The sequence below is a fragment of the Wyeomyia smithii genome, chromosome 3, assembly GCF_029784165.1.
Source record: "Wyeomyia smithii strain HCP4-BCI-WySm-NY-G18 chromosome 3, ASM2978416v1, whole genome shotgun sequence".
Taxonomy (NCBI): domain Eukaryota; kingdom Metazoa; phylum Arthropoda; class Insecta; order Diptera; family Culicidae; genus Wyeomyia; species Wyeomyia smithii.
This window is the reverse complement of record NC_073696.1, coordinates 253211638-253239405: the sequence shown is the minus strand read 5'-3', so window position 1 is coordinate 253239405 and position 27768 is coordinate 253211638. Positions and strand designations below refer to the sequence as shown.

Sequence of the window (27768 nt, the reverse complement as noted above, 5' to 3'; positions counted from 1 at the left end):
TTTGTTTGAAAATTTGTGCTAAACGGTAATACCAATAAAATATGGAGCATAAAAGTCTTTATCTAAGCCTAAGACCTCCTAGCTTGTCACAAGGTACGATACTGGCCTAACAAGCAGGTTGTCAAAGCTTCGAAACCCAGCCTGGAAGAGACTGTTAGTATTAATAGAAATTCAGTCCGCGCAAATAAGGTTTTCGACTGTGACATAGTCATCCTCAGTGCTTATGTATCCAGTCCACAAGCACTGAGGATGACTGTATGTCACAGTCGAAATACGTATTTGCGCGGACTGAATTTCAATATTTATTTCCCAAATTTCTAGTAGAGTCTAACGGAAACTGATAATTCTTTCTTCTGATTTCCTAACTGGGATTAAATTCGTTCGATTGATTTAAATTGTACAACCATCGTAACTAATAAATTCCTCAAATGTTTTTCCTCAGTGTATCGCGACTCCTAACATAATAAAAATTTGGCAACCCTGCGTTTTTATTGATTTGTGAAGTTGTCAAAATCTGTGGAACAAGCCGAACGGTGCTGTTTTTAGTTTATTCGAAAAAAGTTAAATTTTTGCAGAATTTCAATAGAAAAAATACGTTGAACTCATTTTTCAATAATGGCTGATGCCGCAGCACGTCAGCTGCAATACGAGTATAAGGCGGTATGTATTAAACTGCGTGATATTTCAATGTTAATTTAAAGCAATCAAGCTGGTGAAAAATGGAAACGCATTTAAAATGTTTTGTTTGTGTACGCTGCTTTTTTTCCAGAACTCAAATCTTGTCTTGCAAGCTGATGTTCGTCTAATCGAGCGTCCTCGCCGAGATGAAGCGACGGGTGAAGTACTGTCGTTAGTTGGAAAGCTGGAGGGTACCCGAATGGGAGACAGGGCACAGCGAACCAAACCGGAAAAGACTGAAGAGCGGAAGGCGAAGTGAGAAACTACGAATTACTCCATTGAGTATGTGAGGTAAAATTGTAACTTTATATTTCAGACGCCAGAAGCGTGATGAAGCTCAGTACGATTTCAACAGTATGAAGGGAGCGACCCTGCTGTCGGAGGGAATCGATGAAATGGTTGGAATCGTTTACCGCCCCAAGACACAGGAGACCCGCCAAACATATGAGGTTCTGCTGAGCTTTATTCAAGAAGCGATCGGCGATCAGCCACGGGATATTCTATGTGGAGCCGCGGACGAGATATTGGCAGTCTTGAAAAACGATAAGATGAAAGATCGCGAACGGAAACGCGAGATCGATGGTCTGCTGGGTAATGTAACCGATGAGAGGTTTGCTTTGCTGGTTAATCTGGGAAAGAAAATTACCGATTTTGGAGTGGACGCAGCTAGTGCGATGGGGGTTACAGCAGAAGAGCAAATCGATGACACATACGGCATCAATGTGCAGTTTGAGGAATCGGAAGAGGAAAGTGACGAGGATAAGTACGGTGAAATCCGTGACGATGACGTACAAGATGAAGGCGAGGAAGCCAGAGACGATGGAATGTTGCACGCGGAAAACGTGAGACATACAAGATTTACACAAAGTGGAAATAAGCTGATTTAATAAAATAAATTTATTTACTTTCAGCTCGGTGGCAACGAGGAGGGCAAGAAAGAAAAGGCACTGGACCCACGCGATATCGACGCTCATTGGTTGCAGCGTTGTCTCCGGAAGTATTATAACGATTCCATGCTATCGCAAGCAAAAGCCGGTGAGGTCTTAAGCGTTCTAAAGGACGCCGGTGACGATCGGGAGTGCGAAAACCAGCTGGTTTTGTTGCTGGGCTACGATTGTTTCGACTTCATCAAACTGCTGAAGAAAAACCGACAAATGATTCTGTACTGCACAATGTTGGCATCGTCGCAGAGCGAAAGCGAACGCGTCAAGATACGCGAGAAGATGAAGGGAGACGCATATTTGGCGAAGATTTTGCGCCAGCTCGATACCGGCAAACAGGAGGTGGAGGATTATGAAAGTGAGAAATCAAAAATGCAACGCCGTAGGAAGGAACAGGACGATGATAATATGGAGGGTATTGGAGGGCAGATTCCTGGAAATAGAAATTTGTTGGAGTTGGATGAGCTGGCATTTACCCAGGGATCACACCTTATGGCGAACAAACGCTGTCAGCTGCCGGATGGTAGCTTCAGAAAACAGCGGAAGGGTTATGAAGAAGTTCACGTACCGGCACTGAAGCCCAAACCGTTTGAAGATAACGAAGAGCTGCTAACGATTGAAAAGTTGCCGAAATACGTGCAGCCCGTTTTTGCTGGTTTCAAAACGTTGAATCGCATTCAGAGTCGTTTGTATAAGACAGCTTTGGAAAGCGATGAAAATCTACTACTGTGTGCTCCCACGGGAGCAGGTAAAACTAACGTAGCTCTGCTGACGATGATGCGAGAAATAGGCAAACATATTAACGACGACGGCACAATCAATGTGGATGAGTTCAAGATTATCTACATTGCTCCGATGCGTTCGCTGGTACAGGAAATGGTCGGTAATTTTGGCAAGCGTTTGGCAACATACAACCTAACGGTTTCGGAATTGACTGGGGATCATCAGCTTAGCCGAGAACAAATAGCCGCTACACAGGTTATCGTTTGTACGCCGGAAAAATGGGACATTATAACTAGGAAGGGCGGTGAGAAAACATACACACAGTTGGTTCGATTGGTGATTATTGATGAAATTCATCTGCTGCATGACGAGCGAGGTCCGGTTTTAGAATCGTTGGTAGCCAGGACTATTCGAAACATTGAAACCACACAGGAGGATGTTCGTTTAATTGGACTGTCGGCTACTTTACCGAATTACCAGGACGTGGCGACCTTCTTGCGTGTTCGGCCAGAAACAGGACTTTTCTATTTCGACAACAGTTATCGTCCGGTTGCATTAGAGCAGCAGTACATTGGTGTCACGGAGAAGAAAGCTCTTAAGCGTTTCCAGGTGATGAACGATATTGTTTACGAAAAAGTGATGGAGCATGCTGGAAAAAATCAAGTGTTGGTGTTTGTCCATTCCCGAAAAGAAACTGGTAAAACAGCGCGTGCCATTAGAGACATGTGTTTGGAGAAGGATACTCTGGGAAACTTTCTGCGTGAGGGGTCTGCTAGTATGGAAGTTTTACGCTCTGAAGCCGAGCAGGTGAAAAACGCAGAATTGAAAGATCTTCTTCCATATGGGTTCGCAATTCATCACGCTGGTATGACTCGCGTCGACAGAACACTGGTAGAAGATTTGTTCGCCGATCGTCACATTCAAGTGCTGGTTTCAACTGCTACCCTAGCGTGGGGTGTCAACTTACCTGCTCACACGGTAATAATCAAAGGTACCCAGGTTTACAATCCAGAGAAAGGTCGCTGGGTGGAGCTCGGAGCCTTAGACGTTCTTCAAATGTTAGGTCGAGCAGGTCGACCACAGTACGACACTAAGGGAGAAGGAATTCTTATCACCAACCACAGTGAACTGCAATTTTATCTATCGCTACTCAACCAACAGCTACCGATCGAATCGCAGCTGATCTCCAAGATGCCAGACATGCTGAATGCAGAAATTGTTCTTGGAACCATACAAAACGTTAAAGATGCTGTCACCTGGCTAGGTTACACCTATCTCTACATTCGAATGCTTCGACAGCCAACTCTTTATGGCGTTTCATACGATGCAATCAAGGACGATCCTCTGCTGGAGCAATTCCGAGCGGATTTAGTACACACTGCTGCGCTGCATCTGGAGAAAAGCGGTTTGATCAAATATGATCGCAAGAGCGGACATTTCCAGGTAACCGAAATTGGAAGAATCGCTTCCCACTATTACTGCACCCACGAAACCATGTTGACCTATAATCAGCTGCTAAAACCGACTCTCAGTGAGATCGAATTATTCCGCGTGTTTTCACTTTCGGGAGAGTTTCGTAACATTACGGTTCGTGAGGAGGAAAAGCTTGAACTGCAAAAGCTGATGGAACGTGTGCCCATTCCAATCAAGGAAAGCATGGAGGAAGCTAGTGCTAAGGTTAATGTGCTACTGCAAGCCTACATCTCACAGTTGAAACTTGAAGGATTCGCTTTGATGGCCGATATGGTTTACGTGACACAATCTGCGTCTCGATTGTTACGAGCAATTTTCGAAATCGTGCTCCATAGGGAATGGGCCCAGCTGGCAGATAAATGTTTGACTTTATGTAAGATGATCGATCGTCGTATGTGGCAGAGTATGTCCCCGCTGCGGCAGTTTCGAAAAATGCCTGAGGAAATTGTCAAGAAGATCGAAAAGAAAAACTTTCCCTGGGAAAGACTGTATGATCTGGAGGCAAACGAAATCGGCGAACTGATCCGTGTTCCAAAGCTGGGAAAAACTATTTACAAATATGTCCATCAGTTCCCGAAGTTGGAACTTTCGACGCATATTCAACCGATCACCCGCTCTACGCTGAGAGTAGAGTTGACAATCACTCCGGATTTTCAGTGGGATGACAAGATTCATGGTCAATCGGAAGCTTTCTGGATTCTGGTGGAAGATGTAGACTCCGAGGTTATTCTTCATCATGAATATTTTCTCCTAAAGGCAAAGTACTGCCAGGATGATCATCTGGTGAAATTTTTCGTGCCGGTCTTCGAGCCGTTGCCCCCTCAATACTTCCTGAGAATCGTCTCTGACCGCTGGATCGGATCGGAAACTCAGCTACCAGTTTCCTTCCGTCATCTAATTTTACCGGAAAAAAATCTACCCCCAACGGAATTGCTCGATTTGCAAGCACTACCAATCAGTGCATTCCGGGAGCCCAGATTTGAGCAGTTGTACCGATTTCCGCAATTCAATCCCATTCAGACTCAAGTTTTCAATGCAGTCTACAACAGCGAGGATAACGTCTTCGTAGGAGCTCCCACAGGATCGGGTAAAACAACCATAGCGGAGTTTGCGGTGTTACGCATGTTAAAGCAGAATCCCCACGGACGCGTCGTTTACTTGGTATCGAAGGACTCGCTTGCCGAGCTAATCTTCATGGACTGGCATCACAAGTTTGGGCAGAATTTGGAAAACGACGACATGGGCTGTAAGGTAGTGAAGTTAACCGGTGAAACCGGAACAGATTTAAAGTTGATCGCAAAAGGTCAGATTATTGTGACGACAGCGGACAAGTGGGACATTCTGTCGCGTCGCTGGAAACAAAGGAAGAACGTTCAGAACATCCAGTTGTTTATTGTGGATGAACTTCAGCTGATTGGCGGTGAAGACGGACCCGTATTGGAGGTTGTTTGCTCACGTATGCGTTACATTTCCTCGCAGATCGAGAAACAAATCCGGATTATTGCTCTGTCGGCATCGTTGTCGGATGCACGAGATGTGGCTCAGTGGTTGGGATGTAACGCCAATGCGACCTTCAATTTCCATCCGAGTGTTCGTCCCATTCCACTTGAATTGCACGTGCAGGGTTTCAACATAACTCATAATGCTTCGAGGATTGCCGCAATGTCGAAACCGGTATATAATGCTATTACTAAGTTCAGTCCTCACAAACCGGCGATCGTGTTTGTATCTTCGCGTAAACTTGCCCGTTTGACTGCGATCGATATTTTGACATATTGCGCAGCTGAAGCTCAACCTAATCGTTTCTTTCACGCCGAAGAAGAAGACATCAAACCATTCTTGGATCGAATGACCGATAAAACTTTGAAGGAAACACTTTCCCAGGGGGTTGCTTACATTCACGAGGGGTTGACCGCATCCGATCATCGCATCGTTGAGCAGCTGTTTGACTCTGGAGCTGTTCAGGTTGCTGTCGTTACGCGGGATCTTTGCTGGGGTCTTAATATCACCGCCTATCTCGTGATTATAATGGATACGCAGTTTTACAATGGCAAAAGTCATTCCTACGATGACTATCCGATCACAGACGTCATGCAAATGGTGGGAAGGGCCAATCGTCCACTGGAAGATGACGATGCCAAGTGCGTTCTGATGTGCCAGAGTTCGAAAAAAGATTTCTTCAAGAAGTTCTTAAACGAAAGCTTACCCGTGGAGAGCCATTTGGACCACCGTTTACACGATCACTTCAATGCCGAGATCGTAACTAAAACGATTGAGAATAAACAGGACGCAGTTGATTATCTTACCTGGACATTCCTCTACCGACGTTTGACTCAAAATCCGAACTATTACAATCTTCAGGGAGTCACCCATCGGCATCTGTCCGATCATTTGTCGGAGCTGGTCGAAACAACCCTTTCCGATCTGGAGCAGTCCAAGTGTATTAGCGTCGAAGACGAAATGGACACGCTGCCATTGAATCTAGGCATGATTGCCGCCTATTACTACATCAACTATACCACGATCGAGTTGTTCAGTTTATCGTTGAATAGCAAAACTAAAATCCGAGGACTGCTAGAAATCATTTCATCGGCGGCAGAGTACGAAGATGTGGTCGTGCGCCACCATGAGGATAACATCCTGAAGAGCTTGGCCGGTCGGCTACCGAATAAATTGACTGGTCCTAATGGAACTGCACCAAAGTAAGTGTGTTGTATATGTTTACGTTCACTAATTTCTAATTTTCCCTTATGTTATCAGGTATAATGATCCGCACATCAAGACGAACCTGCTTCTCCAGGCCCACCTGTCACGACTTCAACTCGGAGCGGAACTGCAAGGTGATACGGAGCAAATTTTGGGCAAAGCAATCCGTCTCATTCAGGCTTGTGTTGACGTGCTCAGCTCGAACGGTTGGTTGTCGCCGGCGGTTGCCGCTATGGAGCTTGCCCAGATGGTCACCCAAGCTATGTGGAGCAAGGACTCGTATCTAAAACAGTTGCCGCACTTCGGTGCGGATATTATCAAACGCTGTCAGGATAAGAAAATCGAAACCGTGTTCGATATTATGGAGCTGGATGACGACGACCGGATTCGTTTGCTGCAGTTGAACGATCAGCAAATGTCCGACGTTGCCCGATTCTGTAATCGTTATCCAAACATCGAGATGACCTTCGAGGTGGTGGAGAAGGACCGCATACACTCGGGTTCCTCCGTGAACGTGGTCGTCAATCTGGAGCGCGAGGATGATGTTACTGGACCAGTTATTGCTCCGTTCTTCCCGCAGGTAAGTTTCCACTACAAACTGGCGCCATTATTTGTGCAAACAACTTGAGAGCGTTTGCGCGTGCTATTCCTACTAATGAATGGTAGCAATTCATCGTTTTATTAGAGGAGTTTGTTTTTTGCTTACATTATCAATCATAAGCCCGTGTTTACAAACAATAGGGAAATAAATAGAAACCTTTTATTCCCAAGCATCGCGATAGAGATGAAGAAGGGAAAATCGCGGATGCGGTCACATTATCAGAAAGGTACAAAATAATGTGACTGGCACAAGTTTCACATCCTGAATGCTCTTTTTACGTGTCGATGATTAGAGAATATTACGGGGTTGTTTTTGTTCTAATTGAAAAATATGTACCCGCTATTCACGCTTGGAATTCAGAATCGTCCAACTAACTGCTATTTTTCTTTCGATATTTTAGAAACGAGAGGAAGGTTGGTGGGTGGTTATCGGTGACCCGAAAACCAACTCGTTGCTGTCTATCAAACGATTGACTTTACAACAGAAGGCCAAGGTTAAACTGGACTTTGTCGCACCCAGCCCGGGCCATCACGAGTACACCTTGTACTACATGAGTGACTCGTACCTGGGATGCGATCAGGAGTACGAATTCAGCATCAATGTGGGTGACTTCCAGTCGGAGAGCGAAAGCGAATCCGACTAGGAAGCCGGTTAAGGTGAGATTTTTACATATTTAAATGTCAAACTTGAACTAAGAGGAAGTTGGTTTCCTTAGCGACAATGGTACATCCGAAGCAGTCGTGTTTATTTGATTCTCGCATATAAAGTTGACTTAAAAACAGCGAAAATAAATCCCAATATAAAACCACAATTACCGGTCTAGAGAAAAACGGAACCGGTGTATTTTCAATGTGAAACTGATGATTTGTGATGATATCACTGTCCGCATGTTAAGAGGGCGAAATATCAATTATGTGAAATTGATACTGCCGGCCGGCGAGTTGTGCAAATCGATCGTCCGTCGGTTTGAAAATATTACACATGAAAGTTTTGGAGAGGGTAACAGAACGAAAAGAATTGTTTGGGGTTGGCTAGGGTTTTTTTAAATAGTTTATTTGACACGGCACGATACAATTTATGTTTAACTGAGCCAAGTACATTTTTTTAAAATTCTAAATTAGCAGGGAAAAGAGGAAGGTCTTTTTTTATTCTCGCGACTGACTACGAGCTAGTGGGGATTTAAGGTGAGAGGAGGGGTGTTACAATTTTGTTTTTAACTATTTTATATTACAGAATGTATTCATTTGTACGTGGCTAACCAGTGATGTTCTATTTGAGCAGTTTTGGTCTGAGGTGTCTGCGTAAACATAGAGATGCCGAGTCTTCGTTTTAGTGTCTCCAGCCGGGTGTATCATTCTCTTTCAGTTTGTGACAGAAATTGTATTCTAGCAAATAGATAAAAGAAATCAAATTTTAATGCCAGCATTTTTTATAAACCCGTATAGCTGTGTCATGTACTGGAGATCACCGCTTCCCAGAATGTCTCTAAAGGGTACGTTCGGTTGTTTTCCTCAGGCCCGAAGGGAATCTATAAGCTCAGACCTAACACCACAGTATTCGGTACACGACCAAACAACATGCTCGATGTCATGGTAGCCATCGCCACAAACGCAGTGATTACTGTCTACAAGCCCTATACGAAAGAGATGCGTGTTTAACGTATAGTGGACATAAGTCTGGACATCACGCGAATGAAGTCCCGACCTACATCCAACCCCTTGAACCATGCTTTCGTCGATACCTTAGAAAAAATGGAATGTAGCCACCGTCCCAGTTCATCTGAGTTCCATGATGATTGCCAACTGTGGAGTGTTCTCTGACGCAAAATGCTATAAAATTCATCATAAGCAATTGGTCTTACATAAATATCGCCATCAATAGCACCCACCTTAGCTAAAGCGTCAGCCTTTTCATTGCCCCGAATGGAACAACGAGAAGGGATCCACGCTAAGGTAACCCGGTAATTTTTATCTGTTAAAACACTTAAAAACCGCCGTATTTTCCCCAGGAAATACGGGGTGTGCTTCACAGTCTTCATCGATCGCAGAGCCTCAATGGCACTGAGACTGTCTGTGAAGATGAAGTAGTGGTCTATGGGCAGGGTTTCGATGATCCCAAGAGAGTACTGAATGGCAGCAAGTTCTGCGACGTACACGGAAGCAGGAGCATCGAGTTTGTAGGAGGCAGTAAAATTTTCGTGGAAAACACCGAAGCCAGTGGACTCATCTAGATTAGAACCGTCAGTGTAAAACCTTTTATCATAACTAACATGTTTAAACTTATTGGAAAAATTTTAGGGATCTCTTGGGGTCGCAATTGATCCGGGATACCAGAAATGTCTTGTTTCATGGTGGTGGCAAAGAATATAGCATTATTAGAAGTATCTAAAAGTGCGACATTGGAGAAATCGTATGAAGATGGATTAATATCTTGAGCCATAGAGTCAAAATATAAAGTCATAAATCTGGATTGAGATTGAAGGTCGACCAACCTCTCGAAATTTTCAATTACTAATGGGTTCATAACTGTGCATCGAATTAGCAACCGGTAAGAGAGATTCCAAAAACGATGTTTCAATGGAAGAATACCCGCTAGCACTTCAAGACTCATCGTATGGGTCGACTGCATGCAACCTAAGGCAATACGCAAACAACGATATTGTACTCGCTCCAGTTTGATCAAATGTGTGTTTGCTGCGGAGCGGAAGCAGAAACACCCGTACTCAATTACAGACAATATCGTTGTTTGGTAAAGCCTTAGAAGGTCTCCTGGGTGGGCTCCCCACCAGGTTCCGGTAATCGTACGAAAAAAACTAATCCTCTGTTGGCATTTTCGTGTCAGATACCTAATATGGCAAGCCCAGGTGCATTTAGAGTCGAACCAGACCCCGAGATATTTAGCGACTAAAACCTGAGTGATTGTTTTACCCGTTAGTAGGAGCTGCAGCTGAGCTGGGTTATGCTTCCTAGAAAAAACGACCAGCTCAGTTTTCTCCGGAGAGAATTCGATACCCAGCTTAAGAGCCCATTCAGACAAATTGTCTAAGGTATCTTGTAATGGTCCTTGCAGATCATTAGCCTCGCTTCAAGTAATGGATACAACGTTATCGTCTGCAAGTTTCCGTAGCGTGCATGAATTTGCAAGGCATTTATCGATGTCATTGACGTAAAAATTATATAAGAGAGGGCTTAAACATGAGCCCTGGGGAAGACCCTTGTAACTAATTCGGGAAGTTGTCGAATCATCATGTGAGAAATACATATGCTTTTCTGACAACAAATTGAGCAAAAAATTATTCAAATTTGGAGAAAGTCCCTGCGAATGAAGTTTCTCGGTTAAAACTTCAACAGAGACAGAGTCAAAAGCCCCCTTAATGTCCAAGAATGCAGAAGCCATTTGCTCTTTTCGAGCAAAGGCGAGTTGAATTTCGGTAGAAAGCAACGCTAGGCAATCGTTCGTTCCTTTGCCCCGGCGAAAGCCAAATTGAGTATCTAAAAGTAAGCCATTTGTTTCGACCCATTTGTCTAACCGTAAGAGGATCATTTTCTCCATTAATTTCCGGAGGCAAGAGAGCATAGCAATCGGCCTATAAGAATTGTGGTCAGAGGCAGGTTTTCCGGGTTTTTGAATAGCAATGACTTTTACCTCCCTCCAGTCGTGCGGAACAATGTTTAGCTCAAGAAACTTGTTGAACAAGTCCAACAAGCGTCTTTTTGCAGAGACGGGTAGATTCTTCAACAAGTTGAATTTGATTCTATCCAACCCTGGAGCTTTATTTTTGCACGAGAGGAGAGCCATCGAAAATTCCAACATCGAAAATGGAGGCTCTTCCGTAGCTACTAAAAACGCGTCGCGAAAGGTCTTCTGTTCCGGTACAGAGTCCGGGCAGACCTTTTTGGCAAAGTCGAGTATCCAGCGGCCTGAATATTCCTCGCTCTAATTAGAAACGTTACGATTCCGCATGCGTCTGGCCGTGTCCCAAAGAGTGCTCATTGCTGTTTCCCTTGACAACGCGTTCACAAACCGCCGCCAGTATCCGCGTTTTTTCGCTTTAATTAAACTCGTCATCTGTCTATCCAGTACATCGTACTTTCGGAGCAGATCAAGAGTACCGTGTTTTCGGTAGGCCAAATACACCGAGGACCTTTGCGCGTACAGTTCAGAGCACTCTTTGTCCCACCACTTGTTGGGAGGACGCTGTCTAATCGTTACCCCGGGTATCGGTTTCGTCTGAGCTTGAGTCGCGGCGTCGATGATCAAGCCAGAAAGGAACGCGTATTCTTCCTCCGGAGGAAGTTCCTCGTGAGACTCGATGGATTCCGCTATGATCGTCTCATATGACTTCCAATCAATATTACGAGTAAGGTCGTATGAAATATTGATTGGGTCCGGGGGAGTTGAACCATTAGCAATTGAGATAACGATTGGTAGGTGATCACTACCGTGGGGATCATTGATTACTTTCCACCGGCAATCTAACGCTAGTGATGTCGAGCAAAGGGATAGGTCAAGCACGCTTTCACGAGCTGGAGGATTAGGTACACGTGTCGCTTCCCCAGTATTCGAAAGTGTCATATTGAAGTCATCGATTAAGGAACAGATTAACGAAGATCGGTTGTCGTCGTACAGCGACCCCCATTGCGAACAGTGAGAGTTAAAATCTCCCATTATCAGAAAAGGTGCGGGAAGCAATTCTGCTATATCAGAAAGTTGCTTCTGTTTAATCCGCGCGGTTGGAGGTATATATAGTGAAACAAGGCAAAGATCTTTTCCATTCATATTGGTTTGAATGGCAACGACTTTAATACTCGAGATCGAGGGGAGGTTGATTCTGAAGAAGGAATAGCACTTTTTAATCCCTAAAAGTACCCCTCCACCGTGTGAGTCTCGATCTCGACGAATAATGTTAAAATCGTGGAAATTGAGTTGATCGTTTGAATTGAGAAAGATTTCACAGAGCGCGAATGCGTCACAATTGTATGTATTTATCAAATGAGAAAATAAATCGAATTTGGGGATGATACTTCTGCAATTCCACTGTAATACAGTGATAAAATTCCTAATCTCTTTCGCCGTATTAGTCATCGAAAGATATAATAGCTGAAATGAGGGGCCAAGTTGCTGCTAGTTGCTTCAAAAAGGTTTTCACTGTAGGAAGAAGGGCAAGAAGAATATTTTGTAGGGGATCTGGTATGTTGAATGTTTTAACTATCCAGTCCACAATATCAGAAAATTTTATGAACCCTGTTTCTTTTTTATCTTCTGATCGAGAAATGGGTGCACGAGAGGTTTTTGGTGCCCCAGCAAGCGGTGGGTACTCCTGGTTTGATTCAAAATTTAAACCGGGAGGTACTTGCTTCGGTTTTTCTTCACCGCTTCCTTTTTGTGTTGTCTTATTGGTCATTCCGCTAGGGGTTATCTTACGACCTTTGCAAGAAAGATTAGGAGAGTTGAGCATTCTCCTCTTCCTAGATCCCTCTGGCAAGGCATAAGAACACCCTTCGACGGTATCGTCAGAGGTACCCTCATCGGTTGGCAAAAAGGAAAAAATGTTTCCTGTCGAGGGTGGCTCAGCCCTCTTAAGCATTTCTGCAAAAGAGCGCTTTGATCGTTCCTTGAGGGAACGCTTAATTTTCTCCTCGCGCTGTTTGTGCGCGGGACACGCCGAAAGGTCATGCCGAGTTCCCTCGCAGTAAAGACACTTTTCAGTATCCTCACTGCAAGCGGTCTCAGCATGATTGCCTCCGCACTTGCTGCAGCGTGCCTTGTTGCAGCAGTAGGTGGCTGTATGACCTAACTGCTTGCAGTTTTGGCAATGCATGACCCGCGGTACGAACAGGCGTACAGGCAGACGAACCCTGTCCAAAGAGATGTAGTTCGAATGTTACACGGAAGGAATCCGAAGGGAGGAATTTCTTCTTCCCTTCTTCGATGGATATTAAATGCAATTGCTTGACATCCAGTATCTTTACATCTTGAATTAGGGGGTTCTTGAAGCAGCCAACCCCGTGACGCAAAATGTCATCGACCGTGAGGCTTCCTTCGGTAACCACACCGTCGATCTCCACGTCCTTGGCAGGGATGTACACGCGGTACTTCCTTGTAAAGAGCTCGTAGCTAGCAATTTAGTTTGCTTGCTTCAAGCTACTCACGACAACTCACAGTTTGTTCGGCCTCACCTTCGTAATCTCGGTTACGGCCGAAAACTGTTTTGCCAGGTCTTTGCCTATTTGAATTATATTCAAAGGTTTTTTTATGGGCCGGAAGTAAACAACGTAGGGACCGCTAGCGGCATCTGGGTAAGCTTTTACCCGTATTTCCGGTACCCTTGGTACGGGGCTAGGTAGCGGGGGTGGTACAGGGGAAGGTAAGGGAGAACTGCTGGAGGAAATTTCAATTTCTTCCCCATTTGATTCAACATCCAGGAAAAGTTGCACCTGCATGTCTTCCATTTTGCGGGAGCGTTACGCTCTACCGCACACAAACGATAAATATTCGAATGTGTGGTGGGGGGGAGGGGGGGGTTCAAATAGTTGATATTAAATTTTAAAAACAATTTTTCAAACTACAAGGGATCAAAATAAAAAAAGACAGTAATACTAATACTAATAACAATAGTAATAATAGTAAAAGCATAGCAAAGCCTTGGTGCTACATTCCGTATCGGAACTCGACCTTCTGTTTATCATACACAGACTTCGCAGCCAACTGTTGAGTGTACAGGACAATTGCGGGGCTAGCGCTACGATCCTACTGACACTAACAGTCTCTACCGAGCCAAGACTCGAACCTACGACGACTGGCTTGTTAAGCCAGCATCGTACCTCGAGACCAGCTGGGAGAGTACAGTAATAATAGTAATAATAATAATAATAATAATTATAATAATAATAACAACAATAATAACAACAATAATAATAATAATAATAATAATAATAATAATAATATTAATATTAATAGTAATAATATTAAAAATAATGATAAAAAATCTAAAGTGAATACTTCACCGAACGTCTAAGTCACGACCTCACGGCTGATAGTAGGATCAATCGAGTGTCTCCGCAGAACAAACAATGACGATCCAGCTTCGAGTTGTTAAACAGTGGCCGTATTCTACACGCGACCTTGTAGATGCCACTTGTAGTTGACTTCCACTCGCTCGATCGTATGATGGTCCGTGCTGCTAGCGGGGTAACAGCGGTGCGGGAGAATTATTCTTGCTGATATATCAGCTGCGTATCAGATCACTGGCGGGGTAGCCTGCCCCTACTAGTGTGCAGAAGATGTTTCTGCCGATTTTCTATTTAACTGGAAGAAAAAGGCTGAAGAAAAAACTGGGAAAACTGGATTCCGAATAAATTTCAAAAAGCATAAAAATTATTGTGAGTGTGCATTTCTGTTATGGGGACTGAATCCAGTGACAGTTTTTTATGAAGCAACTAAAGAGATAACACTTCGCAAAAAATTACTCATTTTAATCATAACTGTTTTGTTTTGGGCTTACATTTTGTTAAAATTATGGACTGAAAAATTTCTTCTAACAGCAGCGCAATTTGAAATTACGCAATCAATCTATCTCAAAATTAAGAAAATACACTGTGGTCTTTTTTTACGCGGTTGATCTTATCGCCTTTTAAAGGTTAGATTAGATATACTTAAACTAAACTTATTTGATACCGAGTACAAATAGTCTTCTAAATCACCTAAAAATAATCCGCGTTATTGTAAAAAAATCGCGTTTAGTAAAACGCATAAAAACGAACCGCGTAAAAAAGACCCCAGTGTAGAGCAACATTTTCTTCCGTTACAACAGTGAAGTTTAAATTTCAATTATTTCTGACTTCGCTATCTTTTGGTATCTGATTCTTTTAATAATTTTTTAACTGCTATGCAACAGAAAATAAATAGATATGTTTTTGCATGGTCTGGTAAATTCTATTTGTTTGGTTTTGTCTCAACCATGCAGTCTTTAATTTGATTTGATTTGATGTAAGATAGCATACTGAGAATGCTGTTAAGAATTGTCAAAATAATTTATCAATCTACAATATTAACGTTTATAAAATATTTTTAAAAATCAATCGGAGCTTCAGTGAATAAAAAACTGGATAAAACTGGCAAATATCTGAAAAACTGGAAGATTTTGGGAAAAAACTGTTTGACTGGATCACTTGAAAAAAACTGGAAGAATCCAGTTTAAACTGGAACATTGGCAACCCTGGGCGCATCGTAGAAAAAAAAACGATAGCAACAAGCAAAAGAATAATTAGCAAAAGAATAAATGTTGGTTGGATTGCATCTCGCATCGCAGTGACGCAGCAGCGATGATGCGGTGCGGTGATGATGGGAGGGAGAGTAAGTAGTTCGGAAGGTAATTTTTTCAGCAGGTTTTCTATAGCAGCCAAACAGATACCAAAATGTGCTATGTTTGTTACCGAGAAATTATACGTTTGTTGTATTGCGTTGCGATTTCGTCAATGACATTACTCACTAGTTTTTGTTATGATTAGTGAATGGAATATTTTCCTCATACTAATTTGGGTAGTAACGTTATGGAAGAGTGAGAGGGGATGGAGTTTTGAAAATCTTTGAATAATGCTTGACTTGCTTTTGAACTGGTTTTGGATGCATTATTGCAGATTTTGATACTGCATTTTCACGTTTCAGTGCTGCGATTTTCAGGTTTTAGTGCTGTATGCCAATTGTGTTGAACCGAATATATTTGTACAGAAGTACAGAAATAACACCGAGACGTAAAATACGGCTTCTTTAGCAAAATCTTTAGCAAAAATTTGTAGAGGTTTGTAGAATTATCATTCTTATTAAACATATGCTGGCAACGACATTTTTATTATCACTGGACTTGTTTATTCATACTAAATTCAACAAGGAACTTGGAATATAAGCATAACAACTCAGATCTTTTTTTCCCTTCCTTTTCAATTTTCTATATTTCTGAGTACAAATGACATAAATTATTTACAGATCAAATTTGTAACGGCTAATTTAACAAACATATTTACCCTAGTAAAAATGTTATGCAACTTAAATCCAAACAAAATATGGCAAGTGTTTTTTACGTCTAATGCCTGATTAATACCTGCTAAAATCTGCAATATTTTGCAAATCATTAAAACTTTTTCTATCTTTCACAACAGTTCGAAAAACATAGAGGAGAAACAATTGGTATGATAAAAAGCTCATCGAAGCTTTTTTCCTGATTGGTCTGATTTCAATTAGTCGAATGTTCGCGGAATACCAGTTCAAGAAACACTAGTTAGGGCCAACAATAGTGGTCTTAAAAGGCTTCGCGCTCATTCCACAGCCTTCCGACCGAAAAGCATTGCCACAACGATTATAAGGTTAGTTTCAGAGCTATATGCTCTGTACTGAAAACAGTTACAGTTTGAACCTTTGTTTTTATTTGTTTTGGAAATATTCGAACTGTTATTAAAATTTGTATACACTTGTAACGGTAAGGAAAAAATTCTTAATACATATTTAAAAGAAATTTGTTTTGTAAGTTCTCCGTACGTCACAATTGAATCAGTTGTAATACACCCTGTTGACACAGTGCGGTTCGATGGTTCGATTTTGGTAACATTTGCTTTCATTGACCACAGGGGGTTTGTTTCTGAAAAGTTGGTTGGGTTTGTAACGACAGATGTTGTTTGGCCATAATGGGTCAAGTAGGAGAAACATGCTGTTAGTGATAAATCAAACGGGCCCGTAACATCAAAATTGCACAAAAGCTTGAAAACTCCGGAATTCAAAGAGTAGTAAATCTAGAATTTGTTTATATTAAAATGTTGATCTGACTTAACACCAACTAATTATATGTAAGGAATTGCCCATCGTAAAAAAGTTGATGAGGTTGTTTATTAGACACGACCGCAGAGTTAACCTAGAATACGACAGCCTGTCTTAAGTCAATGTATTTCTTGCAATAGGTTTGGGAATACACTCAATGGGGTTAATCAATTTAATGGTCTCTCTGTTCCAGATGACGTTTACCTCTACAGACGGCACCGGTAACGACAAAGAACAACAGCAGAAGCTATGTGCAGCTAAGCAGTTTCACTTGACGCCATATCCAAAACAAGAATGAAATTGTATTGTTTTGTGGCTGTATATGATAATTTTTATCGCTATACTGCTAGTCACGCACGCTATATAGCTAGCCACGCACACTGTAGATATGCACACACGCTATATAGCTAGCCACGCACGCTCTAAACATGCACAGACATGCACAGACACGCTATAGACAAGCACATAAACTATATAACCATGCACACGCAAGCCACGCACGCTATAGACATGCACGCGCTATATAGCTAGCCACGCACGCTAGCGACACACGCTATAAAAATTCAAACACGTTATATATGTGCACACACCCTATATATACACCCTGGAAGATGGTGGCTTCTCAAACCACCTGGCGGTGCGAGTCTCATTTAATTTCTTGCTGTATTCATCCAACGATATCTGAATTAAATTACCACTGGTGGGGTCCAACTCAGATCAAAAGGGCGCCGAACTGAAAAAGTTAGGTTCTGCAGCTAACCACTACCGCCGCCGCTGCTGCTCCACGTCGCCTTTGCCCACTGCCATCGCTGCTACTGTCCGCCGCTGCTGCCTGCTGCTTGTAAACGGAGATTGCTTGAGGAGAAGCAGTCTCTTATATAGCCCAACGAGTGCATTCCTGGCTAACTAGGTACTCCATTCTGTCGTCCTTTTTAGGGAAAGACAGCAAGCAACCAATCAAAGGTCGACATTTACGTTTCGACAAGGTTCAACAATTTTCAATAGTACAATAGTTCGAACAGTCAGATTACTATTTTCTGCATTTGGACGGTTGCTTAACCCTTTCCCGCTCATGGTGACTCTAGAGCACCAAGAATTATAATCACCATATCTTGACATAAAGTAGTTTGTTGTGCTTACGATTGTTCTATAAACTTTTATATGCTGCCTCAGAGCATCACTGGGCATTTTCTTCAAAATACTACAGTTGACAGTAATTTTAGTTAGTCTACAAAGTGTTCAGCTTGAATTTTCTCGTGAAGCTATAAATTTTAAACATAAACCTTGTGGGCGTTAGAGGGTTAAATGATTTTCCAATCGATTGCTGCAGAAATGACGGAAATCGGTTGAAAACTGACTGAGTTTAGAACGTTTGAAATTGGACAATTTTCGTGACGCTCTCCATGTTTTCGGTTTTCGAAATTGGATCCCTGTATTGAAGTTGAACCCCTATATATGTTGCCGTAAGACGTATTCTACGTCAAAAAAATCAATTTTGTCAATGATAAAGGAACAACTTTATTTGAAATAAAAAAGTCTCTCTCTCTTTCCAGCTCGGGGAAAACTAATAGTGTCAGAAGGATCGTAGCTCTAGCCCCGCAATTGTCCTGTACACTCAACAGTTGGCTGCGAAGTCTGTGTATAATAAACAGAAGTTCAAATTTCAAGATGGAATGTAGCAGCAAGGCATTGCTTTACATTATCAATACACAAAATTTAAAATTGTTAAAAAGTTGTTTAAGTTAATATTTCCGAAATCTCATTTTTTGTTATGAAAACACTATAAAAGGTTAGCTAAATATTTGTTGTCTGATCATGGCAAACTGAGAGAGAAAAAGTTACGATGGCAGTTCGTAACGTTAATGACTTTTGGCCGATAGCTACAATTTTCCACCGCCGTGCACCGGAAATTGCCATTCTCCGCCACAAACATTTGCCGAACTTTTTCGGATACATTATTTTTTCTTAGCCCTTTGTCCATCTTGACGCCTTATACCGACAAAAGCTTCTAACCAACTAGCAATTTGCACTTGCGCTTGCACCTACCAGCTACCACCAAAAAAAAACCCCGTTGAGTTGAGTGAGAGTAGGAAAACACGAACTCTCTTTCTTGAAAAAAATCCCCATCATTGAGTAAATATTTACGATCCAATTTCTCTTATTCATTTCTTGTTCATAACGCGGCTAACTTTATATTCTCAGCTGTGCACATAGAGAATAACATATATTGCGTGCTCCCACGATGAAAAGTACATCGTCAGAAGAAGGCGGAGAGAGTGCACCAGTAACGATTTTTTGACGTAGAGCTACGTTTTTCTTTAGCCCACCACATAGGGATGTAAATAGGAAAACTATTAACGAAAAGGGGACGAAATATGTCCCTTTTTAAATGCTTATAAATCGGTTTGTTTTCAACCGATATCCTTCATTTTTGCAGCAATGGTTTGGAAAATTACACACGCATCCACCCAAATGTAGAAAATTGTTGATTGATTATGCAAACTATTGTACTATTGATAATTGTCAAGCCTTGTTTAAACAAAAATTACGTCCTCTGATTGGTCATTATATGATTGCTTCCCAAGCACGGTCGACAGAATCATATACCTTGCAATTGAAAACATGCTATTTGGCCTATATAAGAGCCTGTTTCAGCCGAAGCCGCTCATAATAGTTCTGGACAGCGACAAGTTGTCAACAGCAGTCGTCCTTCCTTAGCAGCAGCACTAGCCCTGTAGTTGGTCACCACGTCTCAGAAGCAGCGCGATTCTTCTCAGCGTGTGTCGCCAGACTGCCATTATTCCCCCGTGTTAGGGCAGCATGAAGATCGTCATCACCAAATCCAATTTTGAACAGCAAAATGCCGTTTTTCAAGGCAAATGAACAAGTGATTGAAGGGTGAAAATTTCCTAGCATCAACACATTCGCGGGATCCTAGCATTCTTCGCGGGATCCTAGCAATCAAATTCTGTTGTAGTTTATTTAGTTAATACCCCCACTGTTGGGACAGCACAAAGGCTGCGATCAACATAACCGATTTTGAATAACAAATTGCCCTGTTAGAACGCATTCACAAAGGCAGTTAATTCGAATATGCGAGCTAATATGAAGTCGATTCAATCAATTAGCATTAACAGAATTTCGTCGTCTCCCAGCTGCCAAGTTGTAACATGATGCAACACGCAACAACGAGCAAACGAAATCGCTTGATGTTACAAACCGCAATAAAATACGGGTTAAAACCGTTGCGTGTGTGAGAGCACCATCGGTGTTTATTCGCTGGAAACAAATATCGAATGCGAATTGTGGAATAATTCGTCTAAAGAATATTAGAGAATTAGACAGCTGAACTGAAAGGCGTGGCCTATTACGTAGCACCCTTCGGCTATAAAAGAGTGTTTCTGGGAAAACTAGCTACATTCATTAGTCGGAAGGTGAGCTGGATGGACCGTCCACAGCGTTGACAGCAGAAGAAACAGATACAGCACTCAGCAGAAGTAACAGCGGGTTGCGCCTGTGGCTGCTTTTAAATTAAATAAATCACTTGCGCTGTGGTTGGTCACCACGTCTCAGTAGCAGCGCGGTTCTTCTCAGCGTGCCTCGCCAGACTGTCACAATTCTCCCACTGTTGAGGCAGCATAAAGATCGTCATCACCAAATCCAATTTTGAACTGCAAAATGCCTTTTTGACGTAGAACTACGCTTTACTTTAGCATACCACACAGGGATGCAAACTGAAAAACTGGGACGAAATTTGTCCCTTTTCAAATGCTTATAGGTCGGTTGATTTTCAACCGATTATCTTCATTCTTGCAGAAATCGATTGTAAAATGCAGAAAAATGTTGTTTGAATCTACGAACTATTGCACTATTGAAAATTGTCAAGCCTTGTTGAAATAAAAATAACGTCCTCAGCTTGCTTGCTGTGTGTGTATGTGTGTATGATATGGTATGATGTGTGTATGGTATAATGATATGGTATGATGTGTGTGTGTCTATGATATGGTATGATTTGTGTGTGTGTGCTGTGTATGGTTTCAAACTCGGCACGATCTGCTAACTGCTGAATCCGGTTCACGAAATTCACAACCCCTTCATTAGTAGACATTATAACTCATTACCCAAGTAAAAATATTGGTTTTATCAAAGTTTTATAGCGCTCAATACAGCCAAAAAAGCGCTATAAAACTTTGATAAAAACAGTTGTGTTTCTAGGGTAATGAAACACTCAATGCATTTGTTAATAGTGTACGTAGTTCTACGTCATTTATGCGGTCGTGTCTTGGATACAACCTCCTACTTTTTTTATATGGTGCTCTTTTGTGATCTTCGTTATTCACCTACCATGGAGGTCTGTTTGCAAATGTGCGAAGAATAAGAATAACTCGCACACTGACGACGATGTCAACGCATCATAGGCTTGGTTTATACTAGGGTGGTCGGTATTACCGACTTTTTGAAAAACCGGTATTTCGGTATTCATAAAAATAAAAACCGGTAAAACCGATAAAAACCGGTATTTGTAATTGTTTTCGGTTTTATACAAACCAGTGGTGACTCATGGACTTTAAACCTACTTTTCCAACCACAAAATTCTTAAAATCATATCTTGGGGAAGTAATGGTGATTGTCAGCGAAAAAACGCAAGTCATTCTCTCTGTACTATTTAAAAATAAAACTGAAAAGTAATCAAAGATATAGGGTGTCGAACGTCTCCGGCAGTGGTTTTCTTCGGCCGGTTTTCTGCCGCAGTTTTATGGAAAAACCTGCCGAAGTAAAACTGCCGAAGACGTTACCTACACTAATTTGGATTTGAAATTTATTTTTTGCTTAGCGTCTCAGGTTGCATCTGCATCTATGTATGGACGTGTCGCTGCATAATTATGTTTTTGCATTTATGAGTACCTATACTTCATTACGGTCCAGTTTTTTTGTAAGATTTGGACCTCTGCGACCATTATTTTGATCTCTTGTGGTATAAGTTCCACATACAACACTGGAAAAATTTAACAGTGTTTGAAAACTTCAATGAATGAATCTAGTGATATGATTACGAAGAACATAATTTCGAAACTCAAAAACAACAAAAATAACATGCAGATTTATACTTCAATTTTCATTCACATCGCAAAACTTAGTTTCAAATTAGTGAATAACTTTAAAATTCTTAGAAAAACAATATTTGAAACTGTTGAGAAGAGTATATGAATGAAGAAAAAAAAGAAATAAAAAGAAATGACGATCAGACAAGAATTTACTTATTGCGAAGGAATCGAAGGTAAATGCTTCTATATTCTGTTCGATGCTCTTTGAGCAGTTCGTCAACATTATATATTATTATAATTATTTTATTAATTTTAGCTCCTGATGGAGAAACGAAAAATGTGGCATATGCACAAGTTTGTAACTGAAATAGAAATAAATATTTGAAATGAGAGGTTGGCCAAAAATATATAAAAATATAGGAAACTATAGAAAAAGCAGAAATTTTAACACGAGCAAATCCGGGAACATTCAGCTAGTTGCTAATCAAAGCCCGCTGCGGTATGGGCGACGAAGCATTGACCATGTTACATCTATTCAAATATCTCATTTTCTCAAGAAACAGTAGTTTTTAGGATGAATTCTTTATTGGTTGATTATTTCATCCTGTAAACACTTTGTATCAACAACAAAAAATTCCCAATCCAAATTTATAATTATTTATTATTTTTTTAGTTTTATTTTTAAACAGCACAAAATGAATAATGACTTATGTATTTTCGCTGACATGATTGTGATTACTGCTGCCTAGTTCAATTTTCATAATTTGTAGTTAAACTGGTAGGTTCAATACCTACGAGTTGCCTCTGTGAGTATGAGAGTGTAAAGAGATTATCCGTTCTACTAAAAAAATAAATGTTTTGCTTTATTATTATGAAGTTTTCTGACATATTATCGATACACATGAACACATCGTCTGAATCCATGCAGAACAGGCAAAAAGATAACAAAAATTGATAAATAGGTGAGGGTAAATTCATATTCAATGTTGCTTCTGTCTAAATGTATTTATTATATACATCGTCATGTGATTTGTAATGCCTATCTAAGTGGGTGGCATTCATTAGCCTTACAATTGTTTTGGTGATTTTTTTAAATTTAAAGAAAATACCGAAAATACCGGTATTTTTGCCTCTCCAATACCGGTATTTCGGTATTGAAAAAAATATCGGTTTTACCGTTTTTTGTTTTACCGGTAAACCACCGTAGTTTATACGTATTCATTAGTCGCTAGAAGCGATTTTTTTCCATCGGTGCTCGTGTATTGTTAATTTGCGAATCAAGCGGAGATAAACAATTTGCGTCTAATCGAGACGAAAGCAAAACAACGAATGGTTGTTGAAAGTAATGCGCTGTATAGCAAATCAGATGCGCTATACAGCGCACTACTTCCGACCTTAAGTATAATGTACGGTATGAGAGTAAAATCGAATGTCGCTAGTCGACAACTCCAATTTTCAACTAAATGCATAATATTTTTTGCCTACTGAGCATGAGCATGAGCATGTTATATTATTTTTTGCCTTGGTGATTTAAGCTTTGACTGAGAAGCATGTTGTACTATTTGTTCTTCCAACAAACATAAAAAAGACACATTCTCTGCGAAGCTACACCAACAAACCAATTTTTGAAATGCATATTTCAGCAATGCGAATAATTTTCCTAGATTCTATAGTGTTTGAACCTTCCAAAAACGTAAATGTCAAATTTATAGTGTTTAAGAAACTGTAGAAAACTAATTGCAAAGTTCAAGTGAAATAAACAAAAAACAAGCTTTTTTGGTTACATATTTTTGAAATGGTTACAAATGATCAGTAGTATGTATTTGTGATACATTTTTTATGTTATATGACTGTGAAATAAGTGCTTTATTCGATGCCTAAGGGGTTTTGAAGTGAAATTTTAAATATGTTGATTTTAGGCCAATATGACAACAGGGGTAATTTAGCGTTGTAACGTCACGAAAAAAGTACAGTTTTTACTTCATGGGAACTCCTTACATATAATCAAAGTAATATTTTGTTTTTTCTTCATACTCAAAAATACCTTTAATTTGATACTAAAAGATCGCATCTAGGCTGAATACAACTTGAGTTATAACCGGGTTTAGTTTGCGTTGTAACGTCACGAAATTTTTTTCTCCCCTTTATAAAATATTCGTCTATGTTTAAAAACATACTTATACGTCTAAATTAGTTCACGTTACATCTGTCATATAACAGAGAATAAATTTTGTAAAATGGATTAATGTTTTTAATTATTAAACTGTGGGTCATCCATGAGTAACGTTACATTCTAAAAAATTCTAGTATTATTCTATTATATTATATTCAGGGGGGATCTATCTGTCAAATATCGTGTAACCAACATGGCGTTTGTTAAGGTTTTTGTTCTTTTTGGTCATGAAATTGATCGATGTGAAATATTAGAGAATTGGAACGTTTTTTCATCAAAACTCGAGAAACCGCGGAAAACTTTCATGAATGTGTTGTGTAGTGATTTTCCCCCATTATTGTTCATAGCTACAAACATCACGGACCAACAAACGTCATGGACCAGAGTTGATCTGCGATAACGCACACATATATGAAATTTGACAGCAGTGAATCCCCTCTGATTATATTAAAATGCATTGCGTGAGGGGGAATTGAAAATTGTCAACTTCCGCGTTACGTAACATGCGAATGTTCCCTAAGAGAAAAATTATTGACGCAAGGTAACCGTATTAATGAAATGAATAGGTACTTCGTCCGCATCGCTCAAGCCAATCTTCCGAATGTGATGGTTATCGCAATTACGGGACGTGACATCACCACATTTAACGATGAGAGGAACATTTTTGAACGACCAACACCATATCGTGGAATAAGCCAGCTATTTATTTTTGGGGCGAGTCTAGATGAAAAAATCTTCAGCGGCAAAAATGCACTCGAATTTTCTTGAATAAGTAGTGTGAGTTTTGAAAAATCAAGGAAATATTACGGGAGCGAAAAAAGCTAACAAGCGGCATTTTTGTGTTATTATTATTATTTTTGAAAGGTTTCTTGTATTTATTGGAATTAAGGACACATTTGTAAACTTTAATATAAATGCTGAATAAACTGCTAACGTACTCTAATATTGTGAAAAAACTACAATAAAAATAAATTTAATATGTTTTACACATAATGTCATATAAGACACTTTTGAGAATATTTATGATGCATGTGTCACTTATGAAAAGAATTGATTTGATCATAACTCACATTCCTTCACTGAAAATCTCCAAGTTTAAGTTTGGTTCTTCATTACCAAACATTAAACGACAGAGTAAATTTGTTACGTAGTTTATGAATAACCCCACAAACCAAATGCATAAAGTAGAAGTAGAAATATATAAAATCAGATATTGAACTATTTCATATGAAAATGCCTAAGAAACATGTGATAAATAATGGATATCGACTGATTCATATTTTCGTGACGTTACAACGGAGTGAGAATACCCCTTGCTGAAAAATGAGCGTTGTAACGTCACGAAATATTAAAGCTTCTCAAATATAGATGTTACCAGTTATAGGCACTCTAAACATGGCAAATCGTTCGATTATTATTTGTTATCAAATCGTGGAAGAAGAAATTGTTATAAAATTCCAAACAAAGCAAAATTTTTGACTTTTGCAAGAAAAGTCCCGACACCTCAATTTCTCGCGCGTTGTAACGTCACGCTTCATTTTTACTCCCCAAGGTAATATAAACAAAGTAAACAAATATCTTATGCATCATTTTTTTTTTATTCTCGCTTATTTTCCGTCGGTCTAGTTCCGCCACTGTTGTGGCCAATCACCGACGCCCAGGGAGGCGACTCCACACCCAGGACCCTAACTCACGACCCGTTTATTAACGGACCGGCGCCAACGGCTTTACTTCCTCATGCGATGGAAGGCGTGATCCCAGAGATTTTTCGCCTCAGAAAATCTCCCGGTGTCGGCTAGGATTGAATCTAGACCAGTTGGGTTGGTTGTGAGTGGATCACGCCACCTCACAACCATCGACACCTATGTCGGCGGTGGGATTCGAACCCAGGCGTCAAGCGTGGTTGACGGAGACGTTACCAACCACACTAGGCCCCCGCTCGTCTTATGCATCATTCTTATAGGAAATTTTGTCTACTTTCCGAATCTGTAATAATATCAAAGGGTTTCATGAAAAAAAAAACAAGTTAGATTTAAAATGATGCCAACAGAATAGTCAAAACGTTGTAACGTCACGGTAGAATGTGTCATAAACAAAATTGGAAACCATGACTGCCTTAACGGTGAGTGTCTCGGCGTCTCTCTGGTGTATAGGCTGACTAGTGTAGAAGTCTTGTCATTTCTCTAATATACAGGTTCCCTATGTAGAAGAGTTGAAGGCAAGCATGGAAAAGTTCACTCACTAGCAATATTTCATGCATATGTGTTCTTTGATTTATCAGTTATCGTTCAGCTATTTCCACTCGCGTACAAGTTTTCCATAGGAACGCTGCTGATTGTTTTTCGCTTCTAAGAGTTCCGAATACCATAGAAGGAGACTGAATGATTCAAACACGATAGTATTTATTGTATCCAAGTTCACTTGCATTCAACATTATCGCGAGAAGCTTTGAGATATTATCGCCAGTGATACAAAATTATGAATCCAAATGAACGTTAGATTGCGTTCAATTGTTTGCTTGCCGGAGCAAATAGGTATCATCAATGCTTACGGAAATTGTTGCATGGTGCATTAGCATCTGATACTTGAAATCACCAAGAATCATCGTGGTATATCACGGTGAAAGCACGACGTGGAGTAGCCGAATTACGCCTACAAGCAACCAACATTTGAAAGAATCATTGCGATCGCTTGAGTGCAATCGTTTACGATTCTTTCGTGAAACACTCGCTATATGTTGCTCGCTCCGCCTAAAGCAGGCAATACTGAAACAAAATCATCGAAGAAAGCTACCATATATTTCTTTGCTCTAAGTTGTCTCTTGCAAGCTTGAGATTGTGTAACTTTTAATAGCGATGGTTTGCTAGGATTGAAAGCTTATAAATAGCACGTTCAGAAATGATACCCGAATGATTGTTATGCGATACGAGTTTTTTCATCCTTGGTTGAAGGTGGTAGATGCCATGATGAGTAGATCTTCATGCATCATGGTAGATGCTAGAAAGCACATTGGAAGATTTCAAAAAGGTACTGACAATTTTCGTCAGGAAGGCGTTGTCACGCCGTGTGTGTATTCGGGTCTTAACTTTTTCTCTAACGGGCGCTTACTGCATGGGGATCTGAGATATGACACAGTACCTGTCTAAATTAGTTTTCCAAGCTTTTACTGTCAGTCAACAATTTTTAACTTTTACTCTGTTTACTCTGAAACACCAAACCGGTCATCTCTCGGTGATAATTAAAAAAATACAGTGAAATCATATTTTTTCGGTTAACTTGCAAATTCCCTTATAATGACTGTTGAGTAAAAAAATTTTAAATCGAATAAAAATATGATTTTTTTTGTTTTCAGATGGGTATTGTTGTACAACTTGGTTAACAGTCTCTATTGAAAATTATCTTTCGCTTATTATTCTCAGCGCTATCGAATAGTTTTAAGTTATACTGACTTGCATAAAATATTGTAAAAAAAAACTTTTAGATTTATTTTCATTTTTAAAGGTTATTTTTAATTGCTCAGCAGCTGAAACATTTTTAACATTTTTTCGCAGGCTTATTTTTCAACCATGTGATTATGCTTTGGTAAAATTTTAGGAAATAAACGAGCAGTTCGAGTTA

At 40.4% G+C, this 27768-nt stretch overlaps 1 protein-coding gene across 1 annotated transcript; it reads left to right on the top strand.

The window, feature by feature from the left end:
* Positions 1–509: 509 nt before the first annotated feature.
* LOC129729525 (U5 small nuclear ribonucleoprotein 200 kDa helicase) lies at positions 510–7972 on the top strand. The gene is made up of 6 exons (XM_055688157.1): positions 510–660; positions 770–933; positions 995–1520; positions 1590–6517; positions 6576–7101; positions 7523–7972. Exons 1-6 carry the CDS (start codon positions 616–618, stop codon positions 7763–7765), a joined length of 6432 nt encoding a protein of 2143 aa, XP_055544132.1. The 5' UTR covers positions 510–615; the 3' UTR covers positions 7766–7972.
* Positions 7973–27768: the final 19796 nt, after the last annotated feature.

Coding starts and splice junctions, on each gene's coding strand:
- LOC129729525 (XM_055688157.1), top strand. CDS start 616: ATGGCTGATGCCGCAGCACGTCAGCTGCAATACGAGTATAAGGCG. Junction 934..994: donor ACTGAAGAGCGGAAGGCGAA/GTGAGAAACTAC, acceptor TTTATATTTCAG/ACGCCAGAAGCGTGATGAAG. Junction 6,518..6,575: donor CCTAATGGAACTGCACCAAA/GTAAGTGTGTTG, acceptor TTATGTTATCAG/GTATAATGATCCGCACATCA.